The 14595-nt window shown below is 50.7% G+C and overlaps 5 protein-coding genes across 5 annotated transcripts; 3 read left to right on the top strand and 2 right to left on the bottom strand.

The window, feature by feature from the left end:
- Positions 1 to 371: 371 nt before the first annotated feature.
- CCOS01_00223 (NAD dependent epimerase/dehydratase) lies at positions 372 to 1442 on the bottom strand (the record flags this gene model as incomplete). The annotated part of the gene is made up of 1 exon (XM_060448420.1): positions 372 to 1442. The coding sequence occupies one exon, from the start codon at positions 1440 to 1442 to the stop codon at positions 372 to 374; it is 1071 nt and encodes a 356-aa protein (XP_060319858.1).
- A 2178-nt stretch (positions 1443 to 3620) lies between these two features.
- CCOS01_00222 (amidase) lies at positions 3621 to 5591 on the top strand (the record flags this gene model as incomplete). Its single annotated transcript, XM_060448419.1, has 1 exon — positions 3621 to 5591. One exon carries the CDS (start codon positions 3621 to 3623, stop codon positions 5589 to 5591), a length of 1971 nt encoding a protein of 656 aa, XP_060319857.1.
- A 2636-nt stretch (positions 5592 to 8227) lies between these two features.
- CCOS01_00221 (uncharacterized protein) lies at positions 8228 to 10096 on the top strand (the record flags this gene model as incomplete). Its single annotated transcript, XM_060448418.1, has 1 exon — positions 8228 to 10096. The coding sequence occupies one exon, from the start codon at positions 8228 to 8230 to the stop codon at positions 10094 to 10096; it is 1869 nt and encodes a 622-aa protein (XP_060319856.1).
- Positions 10097 to 10968: 872 nt separating this feature from the next.
- On the top strand, positions 10969 to 12241 carry CCOS01_00220 (uncharacterized protein; the record flags this gene model as incomplete). The annotated part of the gene is made up of 2 exons (XM_060448417.1): positions 10969 to 11888; positions 11941 to 12241. The coding sequence occupies 2 exons, from the start codon at positions 10969 to 10971 to the stop codon at positions 12239 to 12241; spliced, it is 1221 nt and encodes a 406-aa protein (XP_060319855.1).
- A 426-nt stretch (positions 12242 to 12667) lies between these two features.
- CCOS01_00219 (uncharacterized protein) lies at positions 12668 to 13986 on the bottom strand (the record flags this gene model as incomplete). The annotated part of the gene is made up of 3 exons (XM_060448416.1): positions 12668 to 13056; positions 13108 to 13927; positions 13978 to 13986. 3 exons carry the CDS (start codon positions 13984 to 13986, stop codon positions 12668 to 12670), a joined length of 1218 nt encoding a protein of 405 aa, XP_060319854.1.
- Between the last annotated feature and the right edge of the window lie 609 nt (positions 13987 to 14595).

The following is a 14595-nucleotide window of genomic DNA, read 5'->3' as shown; positions in this document are numbered from 1 at the left end:
TGAGTGAGTCTGGAAGTCATCGTGAGCCGGGGGTCGTACAAACCGTGATCATCAAATAGCTAACAGATTCACCGTGTAAGCTCCTTCGCGCATAGTTCCAACGTTCTCTACTACGATAGCACCTCATATTCCTATTCAACAATACGAGGTACGTGTTGACTGATTGAGATTCACGCCTTATAGAACTTTATCCAAGTTTGGGACAGGACTATGAGAAAGTCGAATAAGAGGTTTTAATTCAGATGTCTAATTGCTCTGACGGAGGTTGAGATTCGTCAACTCGCGACTATGAACTTAGCCCAAAAAGTGAACATTTATCTTTGCGGCCTGACAAGACGATGTAAGGTTATTCTTGAGTTCGCATTCCCTCCTTAGCCCATCTTCCCTGGATTCAAGTTCAGTCCTGTCTTGGTCTTAGTCCAAGCCTCTAACAGGCCATCAACCTTCTTGATATTCTCGTGCCCGGCCGCCTTGGTAGCCTCGTATGCTAGGCGATAGACGTGGATAGACTCGGTGAACAAGGGGCGACGATGCTTCCACCCAGTCAGCTTAGTCAACTTTGTGGAGTCTGTCCACTGGGGAAAGTTGATGATGCCCGGCGGCCACGTCTCCCCTTCTTTCGCATCCGCCTCGTCAATGTATCTAAGTCCAATCTTGATTTGGTACTCCTTAACCAGTGCTTGCGCAACCTTGTCAAGCGTCTCGTAGCTCTGGGCCGAGATGTTGAACGCTTGGCCGTCAACCTCGGCTACGTTTGAGTGAGAGGCGATGGCAACATAGGCGTCTCCGCAGTCGTCGACATGGAGAGCATGCAGGATTGTGGTGGGCGGAGCGGTCAAGATGAGTGGCTTCCCCTCGGCGGCGGCCTTGGAAGCGACATTGAAGAAGGCTTGGTAGTAGCTAGAGGCACGTCCGTAGACGTTTGTAGGTCGAACGAGAACCGGAGTGAAAACGTCGCTGTGTTCAACGATTTTCTGTGCGTGCGTGGCTCGGTTGGTGAGCATGGGAACTGTCCCGATCGGTGACTCCTCCGTGTGTGGGGCCAGGTCCGGGGCTCCGGCGAAGTGCGGACCGATGCCGTAGTCCTTGCATCCAGAAGTGAAGATGACAATTGACTTTGTGCCGGCCAACAAACTTGCGGCTCCGAGGGTACGGAGCAACTTGATGGTGTTCTGATAGTGCGGGATGTAGTCTATCATGTTCTCCGTGGTTGAGACAATAGCATCGAGCTTTGCTGGAAGATGGCTTTGGATGTTGGCGTGCGCGTCGAGGTCATCAATGGCTCCGATGATAGGAACGATCTCCTCCTGAGCTAGAGTTGTTGCCGCCGAAAAAGACCTGACAAGGCCGTAGGTGTTCCATCCAGCGGCCACAAAGCAGCGGGCTACGGCATTGCCAATGTAGCCGTTTGCACCAGTGATAAAAACAGTTTTGGATGCCATGTTGATTACCTGGTTTGATTTCAATGCTCTTGGTCTCGTAATCTTGGGATCATGAATGATGTGCTATTTATTTGTAGTTGTCTTCTTCGATCCTAATATTTTTTATTTCTAGTCTTGCCTCCAGACTTGATTGTCTCGCCTGCGGCCCCGGGTCCAGAGTGCAGATCGGGGGTACAAGGCAAAGCCGGAAAATATTTAGCGGTAAACCGGTGGGATAAGCGACTAAAGACGGCGCAACTCGTGGCCGACGAAAATGCTCATTTGTCATAGGGAACCGACCCCCAGTGGAAAATTGCTTTGTGCCATTATTACTTATTTCAGCTACCTTAGTGTAGCGTATTGCCGAGGGAGGTGGTTTTAGTCCGTCGCCGTCCGTTTTTTATCTCGGTGTAGCATTTCGTTTGATGTATTCTCACAAATTATAGTGATGACTTCTGATGTATTGCGCCTCTCGGCATGGGCCACAATGCAGCGGATGAGTTCATGCACCCAGGAAGTCAATCGTTTCAGTTGATTCGTAATTAGCTGCGAATGATTCAATTCGCAGCGACATGGCCGTCAAGAGATGGATTGGTCAATGGGTCACCCTTGTGTTGTACCGCTAGGTGATAACGTTATAAACTACCTCCGAGAACGGATGCCTGATTGCTAAGCATCTAGCGATGAAGTGTTGACGCGATTAGTACAAGTAGTGATGTGGCTAGTCCAGTCTGAGTCCGTTGAAATTCCTTATATAATCCCCCGGGTTTCTGTGAAGCAAGGAGGACTCAAATGCGGCTCATCGAAGAAGCAATGCTCCGACCAGGCAACATGCATCGGGTCCGTATCAACACCCTGTCCGGCCATCTTGAGCCGATCCGGCCCCACTCCGACCAAACTTCACCGAACACACTCACCGAGACCAGTTTCTCACCAAGAACAACTAACCTTAGGCAAGGCAAATTTCTATACAAGGACTTTTTTTTGGCGCGCTCTCCGCCTGAATAAACTCTATCAGTTGTACCATTTGTAGTCGTTGTCCAGCCTCGTGCAAGAATCGCTTGACGGAGCACGTAATCGCGGCCGGGCAAGAAAGTGTATTTGAGTAGGTGACACCCGGCAAGATGCCGTCTCCCGCTCTCCCTCGCTTGGCACCGGGAAATAGAGCATCTGCGCGGTTCAATCTGATCAGATCGAAAAGCTTCCGCTATCCAATAAAGTTCAAGGCGTTCTTACAACTTCTCACGTAAGCGTCAAAGGTGGATATATCATAATGATAGCCGCCCAACCTGCAGCGGTCCCTGGCGGCCCCTCCCGAAGTCTCCACTAGACATGGTTATCTTGACAGCTCGGCGCAACTCCGTTATAATTCTCGCATGCATGTGGTCATTTTACATACTTATGGGCCAAGAACGAGCTTGCCATCGTACTTAATTAACCTTGACAGATTAACTCAAGGGTTCACCAAAAAGATTGCCATTAACTACTGGGACTAGGGGACACTCCACGTGGCTCGTTCTGCACGAAGCCCAATTCATCTTGGTGTTTCATGCAGGGTCCAAACAACAGTGCGAGTCATCTGAGTTGGCCAAGACGGCCAGCATCATTGCACATACCGCCCTGGATCAGACTTATTGAGAAAGATGTAGGAGACTCATGATACTCATCTTCGACACGTCATCTTCCAAAGTAGCCACGCCTTGTAGTACTTGAGCTACCACATCTAGGATGCCTCGAGTCGGCGGCTCACAAAGGCAACAACGTACGACCAAGAGTTCTCTCAGTGGAATCCTAGACTTCAGGGTATCACAACGACTGTTGTGGAACAGCCCTGACATGGCGGAGAAGTCCGTTATGGATGTAATTCCCTCAACTCATCCAGGGGCTGGTAGGCGGGGTATACTGATTTCGGTGCGGGTTTGCTAAACTTATGCTCAAGCTACACGCACAACACTGTCTTTGTTCAACTTTGGTATTGCCAGGCTTTTGGTCTTTCATAATTGTGAGGCATTTTCGTTGTTGTTGTGAACTATTCCAAGGTGTCATAGGCAGCAGATCATGAGATGTCACAGCAGGCTCCGCAGTGATTGAATTGAGGAGGTCATCAGCAAGTAGTCAGGTATTGTTATAAAGACATGGCAAAGTCGCTCCTCCAAGCATCAAGTCTCAGATCATCAAACCAAGACATTGAGAAGAATCATGAAGCTCCCTGCTTTTCTCCTCGCGTTCTGCCTTATGGCACTCTACTTCAAGGTAGCAAAAGCGCTTACGCCCCTAAATGGCACTCTTTTCCAATCCACCTTTGTGTCAAACACTCAAGACCAGTCCTTCCTCATTGAGAGCACTCAGTATCTGGCTGTGACTTCGGATCCTATATTCACCGTCTCCTGTGTCCTGGACCCCTCTCAGGGACCACTCACATACATCTCCGCTCTATCCGCCACAACCACCGGAGATGAGCTGAAACAAGTCATCAATGACTCTTTCGGAAAGGATGATGTCTTCGTTCAGGGCTTTCTTGGCAATGTTCTTGTCAGTGCCAGCAGCTCCGAAGACCTCGATGACTCGGTCATCAGCTATCTGGAAGGTCTCGGATCCAACATTATCTACGGTGCTGGTGATGGGCCATCCACTTGCGGCAACTCCACGCTTATTCCCTGTCCTTTGTTTGCCATAACAGATGGAGACAGTCTCTACCTCAGCAAGGTCCTCCTCATGTACGTCGATATGTACAGAACCTTTGTGACTGGCACGTACGAGTCAAACGGAGAATACAAGGCATTCACCCAGTCCGAGGCAGACTGGGGATACCCTATGATTCCCGTTCCTTCCAGACTCTACAGCACGGAAGACACAAGACCTTTGGCTGGTCAGCGCGTTGCTGTGAAGGACATTTACGATCTTGAGGGGGTCCAGACGACCGCTGGGAGCAGATCCTACGCTGCCGTCAACGACGTCGCAGATAAGACGGCACCTGCTCTCCAGAAAATTCTCGACCTCGGCGGAGTTGTCGTCGGCAAGCAGAAGACTGCCCAGTTCGCGTCCCCTCAGAGCCCCTGGAACTGGAATGATGCGTTCTATCCCCGCAGCCCTCGCGGAGACACCTTTCTAAGCTGCTCAGGCTCCTCTTCTGGAGCGGGTTGCTCCATCGCTGCTTACGACTGGCTTGACTTTGCCATTGGTACCGATACTGGTCTTTCGGTGCGACAGCCGGCTGCATTTTCGGGCACATATGGCAACAGACCTTCTCAGGGAATGATCCTAATGGAGAACATCATCACAAATGCCTTCAATGCCGATACTGCCGGTGTCTTCTGTCGCGACCCTGTCAAGTGGACTACCTTCGCGAAGGCTTGGTACGACCCCTCACTCCATCAGGACACGTCGTTGAACGGCTTGCCTGCTCTCTCAGTTCCCGACGAGCGTACGTTCCCTAAGCGAATTCTGTACCCGGTCGACCATCTCCCGCTGCAGAACCCTGCCGCTGAGACAATTCTTCAAAAGTTCCTAAGCGACGCGTCGGCATCTCTTGGCGCCACTGTGGAGCAGGTCAACCTTACTGAGACGATCGAGAATGTGACCGGACGACCCATCTCGCAAATCCTCGGAGACTTGCTTGTTCTGTGGACACACGACTTGATCACGGAGACTGCCCAGCCCCTCCTGGCAAAGTATGCTCCGGCTTTTCCGCCCCTTGACCAGCCGTATCGCGGGGCATTCCACTCCCTGACCATTGACGACAACGTCTACAAGGCGGCAATGGCGAACCGGACCCGCGATGCGGCCCTGTGGCACGATAAGACCCTGTTCTCCACGGACACATCCTGTTCTGAGGCAATTTTTGTTTATGATGTCGGAACTGGCGGCATTCCTACGTTCCGATCCCAGGACCTCAATAGCGACCCTGGTTCCACAACCCCTGTGAACCCTACAACATCTCAAGCTGGGTCGACTGTGGCGTCTTACTTTGGCGATGCCGATTACACTGTTCCCATTGGCCAAGTCTCCTACTTCAGCAATGTGACTTTCCAGGAAGAGTTCATGCCTGTCACTGTGAATCTCGTGGCTAAGCGCGGCTGCGACTTTGTTCTCTTCAACCTGGTCAATGACTTGGCCGACAAGGGCATCTTGAAGACGGTCTTAACAGGAAAGCAGGCGTTTGCCTCTTAGGTCTAGAATAGGTAGCTCATAGATGGCTCCATAGATTTTTTAGTGAACTTCAGAGCGGCCACGAGGTGGCTGCCATGGTCATGGTTACTGCGGATTGTGCTGCGGACTATACAAGCCCGTAAATCCTTCCAAGGTCACCAAACCTATCCCACATAAATCTATTAAATATCATTCAGCCATCCAATTAAATCACGTCTGGCGACTCTTTCGTGAAATCTTTGCAGTGAATACCACGTGTCCATATGATTGAAGAAAGAAGACAGCTTTGTAATAACAAATCTCATTTCGAAAAGCATTTTCTATTCACTTACAATACTTGTCTCTTGAAATGAGCTATAGGATGACTTCTCAGGCTCCTCAGGATAACCTTTACGGCTCTTTTTCCGGTCTTCATCCTTTTTGTCAGAGTCTTGATCTCTAGAGATATTGATGGCCCGATATCCGACCTCTGCATTTGCTCGGGTTACTCTATCTGGACAACCGCGATAGGTGGGTGTTCAGAGGCTGTCATCTCAACATGAGTCGTATCAAATCTAAAACGGCCTGGAATCAGGCCCATTCATTTGCCCACAGTCGAAGGTTCACGTGCACATACGCGACGATAACCCAACCTTGCATTCCTCACTTTCTATGTAAACTACAACCATCTGAAGTCCGTTGACGCTGGTACAAGAATCAAAGAGCAGGATGTTCACCAGGGGCTTGGAAGTTAACATGGGGAAAGCGCATGGGATTCAAGTTGACGATTAATAACTCAAGTGTGGAGGCCATTGGGTGCTCTCCGGCTTGAATCCGAGATGCCTGCAAGATGCAGGAGCATGACACAGATGGTCTTGATTTTCCCGATTACTGACCGTCTTTCAAGCCTAAATATCAATAACCGCTGCCACGATGTCTTGCGATAGTTAAAACACCCCGCGCGCGTGTCGGGAACTGATGGAGGGCGGGCCCGCTCTTCCACTCGTTATTATTTTCGCACGCACATGGTGCCCTTGTCGATGGTCCGCAACGGCTCCTCCCGGATATAGGTCCCACTAGACATAGTTATCTGACAGCTCGGCGTAATTCCCTAATCTGGATCTCATCCAATACTCCAAGTCCGTTGCTCGGGGGGTATGGGCAAACAAGCAACCGCCTTATAATTGCCATGCCCCTAGACTATGCGTGGGTATGCCCCACTCGCTACGGGATGATACTCTACTGTTCACTCACAGTGAGAAACAAGTTATGAATCATGAGTTGGCACAATCTTGTGGGAACGATGAAAGAGGTCAGGGGAAGACCTAGAGATCGGGCGTCGTCATAAGGCCAAACAAACTTTCGTTACTTGAAGTCGTAGCTTCATCACCAGCTTCAGCCCTCAGACCATCGCATGGTTAGGATACCAAAATTTGATATGTCAAGCAGCATCCCCCGAGCAGTCAGACGACCGAAATTCTTTTCTGAGAATATGTCGAACGATATCTACTTAGTGGATTGGCATATGTTCAGGATATGCCTAGTGGATCAGATGTAGCAATCCATGTCAAGAGTCAGGGTCAAACTTCATAGTCTTCCACAAATGCCCACAAGTATTGTCAACTCGGCCCCCAGGTGTCCTTGGACTGACGAAGCATCTTAGTCAATGGGGTAGTGGTCTGCGCTCATCAACCCCGAAGCTGGTCTGAGCATTCCTTGAAGACCAACGAGGTAGCAAACGATGACAGTCATCTCTGTAACAGAGGCTGTGAAAACAGTGCATTTGTCTGAGAGGTTGAAGCTCAATGAGACAAGCTACCAAGCCGCTCCAGCTTAGGATTCGTGAAACTATTTTCCGTTATCTTATAACCTGCTTTAATCTCTGGGTCTTACCAGGTCGGGAAACGTCATACAACTGGTTTTTATTCTAAGTCACTTGATGCTTCGTAGTTTAGATGTACTAATTATCGAAGCCTATTAATGCCTTGGTACTGAACACTGACCTACCATCATCACATGGCTTGACCTTTGCTTGATCTCTGCTCTTCTTCCCATTCGACTACCGGAAACAAGTAGACCCCAAGTAGACCCGTCCTACGCTTCGGAGACTCGCGAATCCGACGTCCCAATAAGCGAGATGACTTACGAAGTTGATAGATATATCCCTCAATGAACGTTGACTTAACTCCATAGTTCTACGGCAATGACTCGCCGCGAACCCAATTCCGAAAATTCTCTCTCGAACCACGAGCGACCCAGGATTGAGCCACGACGGGCAGAAAAATGACATTGTTCAGAGAATCTCACGTTTTCTTCATGAGAAGACTGGTCAACCTAGGTGGCAGGGTCAAAACTTGCCTATTGCATGTCGATGTGGAATGTATTGCAACTCAAGCTGCACGCAGGTGAGGAAGCATATCGGCGATATCTCTTCCAGCCGGAAAGGAGACAGACACTTGCCGGCGGTTAAGCCGGCAATCCAGTCGGCATTCTCGTCTTTGTCAGAAAAGCCTGGAGTTTGATATTTATATGTATGATTGTCACGATGTATAAGTAGAAGATCATCTCCCACCCAGATGCTATTATCTTTTTGAAGGACATCACTCTCACAGTCTCACTCAGAACACTCTCATTCACAAGGCCCTCAGCATCTCAACAACTCACGTACCACAATCAAAATGCTCCCTTCTTTCAGCTTCAAGAGTGAGGACGCCTCCAAGGCCTCTTCCAACAAGCGCACTCCTTTCTCTCCTATTGGCAGCACTTCTGGTTCCCGTCTGGCTCAGAGGCAATCATCCAGCGCTGCCGAACAGAAGGCTCGTCCTCAAGCCTGGGTTGACACGCCTCAGCTCATCTACTCTGAGTGGAACAAGGCAGCCGGCGACATCAACCAGCCTCTTGGCAGCCTACCCTCCAACTTCTCGATTGGTCTTGTCGGAGCCGGAATCACCAATGTGGTTCTGGCCTTCAACCTGGCCAAGGCCGGCGCAAATGTCACTCTGATTGAGGCGACTGACAGCGTCGGAGGCCGACTTCGGTCCCTTCCCACGGCTGACGGCGTCAACGTGGCGGAGATGGGCGCTATGCGCTTCCCTCCCTCGGAAGACCTTCTTTACTACTACGCCAATGAGTTCAACTACACTTTCATTCAGAACTTTCCCGACCCCGGCAAGGTCCCTACCATCGTCTACTACCAGGAAAAGGCTACTTCTTGGACCGACTCTAACACTGCTCCCACCGGCTTTGAGAAGGTCAACAATGGCTGGGTTCAGCTTATCTCAAAGGGCTTGACCGGCGGCAGCAGCACCTTGGCCGCTGGCAGTCAGATTACGACCTGGCTCAGTTCCAATGACACTGCCACTCGTAACCTTGCTGTTCCTGAGTGGCAAAAGTACTTGGACACCTTCGGCGACGACAGCTTCTACACTGGACTCCGTCGCATTTTCGGCGAGGGCCACGAGTGGGACGTTCCGGGGGGTGAAGTCTGGACCGAAGATGACTTCCAGCGCTTCGGCACTCTTGGAATCGGCTCTGGCGGCTTTGGCGCTGTCTACTCTGCGGGCTTCAACTCCGTTTTCCGCCTGGTTGTCAACGGCCTCGAGTCGGACCAAGCTGTCTTTGCCAAGGTCACCGACTCCGGTCTGCAGCCTGCCGGCATCCGTGATCTTGCCCAGACAATCTGGGACAAGGCGACTGAGCTCGGTGTCAAGACCAAATTTTCGACTGTCGCCGAGGTTACCAGCGGCGGCGGCGATGCTCTCGGAGGCCTTGCCGTTGGTGTGAGAGAGACTTCTGGAGGTGTTTCCACCAACGTCGAGTACGACCTTGTCGTTGTTGGAACTAGCAACCGCGCCATGAACTACGCCTTTACTCCGGTCTCGGAGACCACTGAGGACCCGATCATGCCTTTGGAAGTTCAGAGAGCCATTAATGATCTCCACATGACCGCCTCATCCAAGCTGTTCATCCGCACCAAGAAGTTCTGGGAAACTCAGGGGGCTGGTTTCCCTCGTGTCATTCTTTCGGACACGAACCTGCCGCAGACCTACACTTTGGACTATGGACACCCCGACTACGGCATGGTCCTCGTCACCTACGCCTGGGAGGACCTTTCTCTGCAGATGACGGCTATCTCGGATCCCAAGGAGCTTCTCACTGAACTCAAGACCCAGATTGACAGAATCATGCAAGAGTCTGACTTCCCTGAGTATGCCAGCCTCCTTGAGCCCGTCACTGATGACGATATTTACCTTATTCACTGGCCTCTTGACCGCTACTCGTACGGTGCCTTCTCTCTGGGATTCCCGGGCCAGGATGTTAGCATTGAGTCTCTCTTCTATGATTGGGAGAGAATCAACCAGACCCAGACTTCGCGGGTCCTGATCAACAGTGACTGCACTTCATTCCTTGGTGGATGGGTAGACGGTGGCCTCCAGCCGGCTCACAACACTCTTTCGGCAGTCTTGGAAAAGTTCGGAACATTGAACTCGGCGGCGGCTCATTTGGCACCTTCTGCTCTTCTTGGGTCTGGCTTGTACCAGTACTAGATATTTCCTCATGATTTCCTGAGTTATCTTCGATTCATCATACCACTATCAGGTAGACTCAATTAAACACGCGCGTTTTCTCATAACACTTATGAACACCAGCTGTCTAAGATGCTTTGCATTGCCACATTCTCAAGACAAGCTCTTGATGGGTTAAGCTTTTCCAAATCCCGTAACTAAGACCCCAATCGTGATGAACTCTTTCATCTGGTAAAGCTGCTAATTTAGGCTTAGCGCTATAATATCTTGTATAATTTTCATGCATTCTTGAGAGTTCTAGCGGGTGGAGTGAGTCATCTAACACAACGCATCTACTCGATTGAATGTTCATGTACACTGTCGCAGTTGTCTTTTTGGTGTCTGTTATACGGTGGATATTTTGTCCGGGGTAGCTTCCGGCGTGCGACCCCGGTCGTCAATGGCGTTGACAGCCACATGGATCTGCAACTAGGCTGCTCGGCACTCTGTTCAACTCCACACAATAGACCTTGGGTCTCAGCTGACACACCCCTTAAATCTCGTTCTCGGCATGCAAGGATCAGTCGGGCCCTACCTGGAAAGGGGCCGACAAAAACTTGATGTGTTCTTTATCCCACCCCAATTCTTTTACCTTAGTAAAGTACATACTGCCACTACGGTCGGGATAAGTCCCGGGCGCTAGAAATGGGCAGTAAATTTATATCAGATATCGAAACAAGTCCCGAGAATGGGTCCATTCTGATTCGTGATAGAGGAGCTAGGTTATATAACCCAATGGTTTATGTAGCCATCACTTGGGTTTCTAGGATTATCTTGGCCATCGCACCTTCAGTTCTTTGGATTCTTGTTCACGAAAGAGTTTGGGCTGGTCTCAGGCCCCAATTATCGACAACATGAAATTCACTTCCATTTCTAGTCATCTCGTCATCCTTTTGGGGGCTTCTTTATGGGCTCCAGAGGCAAACGCCTTCTGCTCCAATTCTTCCCGATCAACCTTTAAACACCCTGGCCTACTTCACACTGCCAAAGACTTTGACCGCATCACCGGCCTCGTCAACGCCCAGAAGGAGCCATGGACGATCGGCTGGAGCAAACTCAAGACACGCGCAAACTCTGCTTACACCCCCAATCCCAAGGAAACGGTGTGCCGTGGCGGCGCAGGTCGCGAATGTAACCCCGAAAACTATCCGTCTCTCTACCGCGACGCCCACGCCGCCTACACCAATGCCATTGTATGGAAGATCACCGGCGACGAGGCACACGCCAACGCGTCGGCTCGCATTCTTGATGCTTGGAGTGACTCGCTCATCTACATCAATGGCTCTTCCGACAAGTTCCTGGCTTCCGGTATCTATGGCTTCCAGCTCGCCAACGCAGCCGAGATCTTGCGTGGGTGGGAGGGATGGGACGGCTTGTCTGCGATGACCGAGATGTTGCAGAGAGTCTTCTACCCCATGAACCACAACTTCCTTATCAACCACAATGGCGCATCCATCGACCATTACTGGGCCAACTGGGACTTGGCCAATATGTGCACCATGCAGGCTATCGGAATCTTGTCAGACAACAAGACTATGTACAATGAGGCAGTCGACTACTTTAAAAACGGTGCTGGCAATGGTGCCATCAAGATTGCTATCTGGGAATTGCATGAAGAGGAAGGGTCTGGCAAGGTCCTTGGTCAAGGCCAAGAGGCTGGTCGTGACCAAGGGCATGCTCTGCTGGACTTTGCTTTCTTGGGCGTTTTTGCGCAACAGTCTTACAACCAGGGTGATGACTTGTTTTCGTACCTCGACAACAGAATTTTGGCAGGGTAAGTAAGGTCTACCACAGTAACATGAGATGAATACTAACACGAGACCAAGGTCGGAGTACGCCGCCAAGTACAACCTCGGATTTAATGTCCCCTTTACCAACTTTACCAACAGTCACGGCACGGCTGTGAATATCAGCGAATCTGGACGTGGCGGACTTCGACCCATCTGGGAGCTGCTCTACAATCACTACGGTGTCATCAAGGGGCTCAATGCTTCTTGGACCGAGCAAATGCGCGACCACGTGGTTGAAGAAGCCGGTGGTGCCGAGGGAGGTGGCGGCGACTACGGCACAACCAGCGGCGGTTACGACCAGCTAGGATTTGGTACCCTTCTTTACAGATTGGAGTAGGATCGGAGCCAGTTGCTCTCTTTCTGGGAACTTCGTCTTGGCACTGATCTGCATCCCTCACGTTTTTCTGCCACCTTGGTAGCCACCTTCATTAGTTCCCATTCCATTGTCTCTTCGATTGCTCATACTGTCCTTCCAACGGCATATAATTCTTGTCTATATTCTATTGTCACTCCCATATATACCATAAGATGTGTTCCTCTACCTTCGTTCTACATTTTGCCACTTTTGGCTGTCTGGCTCCATTCTATGGAAGACGCGTGTCCGCACAAGGCCTACGACAACCTTGCCAAAATACATGGTTCTGAAGAATGAATCTTCCTTGTCAAGGCAACGATCTCATCAACGTTGACTATGCTGTATCTATCTTGCTTTGATTGCTACGTTGAGTATGTATATTCCAACATGCGACATATCCTAGATAGGTCAATAAGCCCATATCAACCCACCCCAGCTAGGATGATCATTACTCGTCAAACGGCTCTCAGCTCCGACAGCTTGCTTAGCTTTTGTGATCCAAGGCGCTTCGAGCTGTCTTTTTACAACATACTGGTAGTACAGAATATCCCACATTGGATTTGTAGCCGTCACACCTCGCTTGTCCTGGGAGATGATTGCCCAAGGCCCATTGACAAGAACTGCTTCGCACCTATACCACTTTGGATCATACGAAACGGTCTCATTCAGGTTGAACTTGGCCGTATACTCTGCACCTTTCAGAAGCAGGTTGTCGCCTTGACTGTAGAGGTCGGAACCTTGACTCTGGGCTACCCGCGCAGCCTGAGCGATCCAACCTAAGCCGGACATTGCATGGCCTTTGACGATCATCAGTCATATTTGTCGTCGAAGAATAGAGGGTGACTTACTCTGGTCACGGCCGGACTCCGAGCTTTGGCCCGTCTCGGGGTCGAAGAAGGAGTAGAGCCCCGCACAGGGATTGTTCAAATACTCATTGATGGCATAATTGTAGAGAGTAACATCGTCGAGGTAGACAGCAAAGCTCAGGAGCGCCTTAATACTAGCCATTCCGTAGTTTGCCTGGCCAATCGGGATAGACTGTCGTGAGAATAGCCAGTAGAGCTGGATGCTGAAGCCAGACCCGCCTTGCCAGCGTGCTCCAGACTCGGTCCAGTTCCCCTCCCAGCGCATGATCTCCGCGGCATTTACGAAGAGATCGCCATCCAAGCCAATGAGGAGGGACCGGTCCGTGCCGATAATGTCGACTAACGTAGACCCCCAGCTATCTAAAATGGTCGTGCTGCGGTTCCAGTGGGCGTCATCTTTGGTGATGTACCACATCAGGGCATTCTGCCATGCGGCTCGGGCGTCGGAGGCGAAGGACGTGTAGTTGCTGACGCTGCCACGCGAGATGACCGGCTTTGGTCCCTTCATCTCATAGGTTGACAAGCTGTAGCTGTCCTTGCTGAAAACGGCATAGGTTGACGCCCAAGGATCTTTGTCTTCGAGTATCCCATTGCGGATGCGCTCTAGATCCTCGTGCGTGTGCCAGATACCCGGATGAACAAAGTCACTTGGCCGGCTCTTGAGGTATGATGAGATATCACCCACGGGAGACGCGGATACAAGTGGCACTGACCCAAACACACCAGGAATGTCGGCTACCGTGGCAAGGCATGGCTGTGCGAATATAGCGACCCATGACAGAGCTGACAGTGATGAGAAGACCTAGGAGTCATGAGCACATTACCATTTCGAGAATCCTGAGCGGGACCTACCCTCATCATGTTGCAACTGGTGAGACACAGATTCAGTAAGCGGGTCTTTGGAGTAGATCGATGCTGAGTCGTGGAATTGGAAGCTCCGTCTCGTCATGACACTTTTGGCTGAGATCTTTTTGGGTATTTCATAGTGTTCACGGGGTACACCTTTGACTCAATCACAACCGGCGCCGGGGGAGGTTGCGGGCCGGGAGTGCAATGGCGAGAGTTCACGGCTTCGGAGATCCCCAGAAAGTCACCACGCGCCAGAAGTTCAACAACATCTGGGGTAAAATGCGGGGGGTTGCATTCACAAGTATCTTGCGGGGAACCAACGTTACTGCACACATCTTGTGATCCGTAAGGTTTGATATCCCTCGAGCCATCATCTTCACATATCGCGATTACATGCCATGTAGAAGGGCATACCGTCGGACTGTTATTGATGTTCCCCACAGAAACTTGTAGCGGCGGGGCATCTACCGGAGTTCATGTTAAACGCCCCGAGATTGCCTTGTCGGATTTGCTCACGTATCCGGTCAAGCTCAAGGCGTCATTCGTAAATCGTTATTTCTCGCATGGAGAGTCGCCAGGGATCTGAAACACATCATTAACATCACCAGTCGGTCAAGATCT

The sequence above is a fragment of the Colletotrichum costaricense genome, assembly GCF_030867565.1.
Source record: "Colletotrichum costaricense strain IMI 309622 chromosome Unknown Scaffold_1.1, whole genome shotgun sequence".
Lineage (NCBI taxonomy): Eukaryota > Fungi > Ascomycota > Sordariomycetes > Glomerellales > Glomerellaceae > Colletotrichum > Colletotrichum costaricense.
Note: the sequence above shows the minus strand (reverse complement) of the source record. Positions and strands in the feature narration are given on the sequence as shown.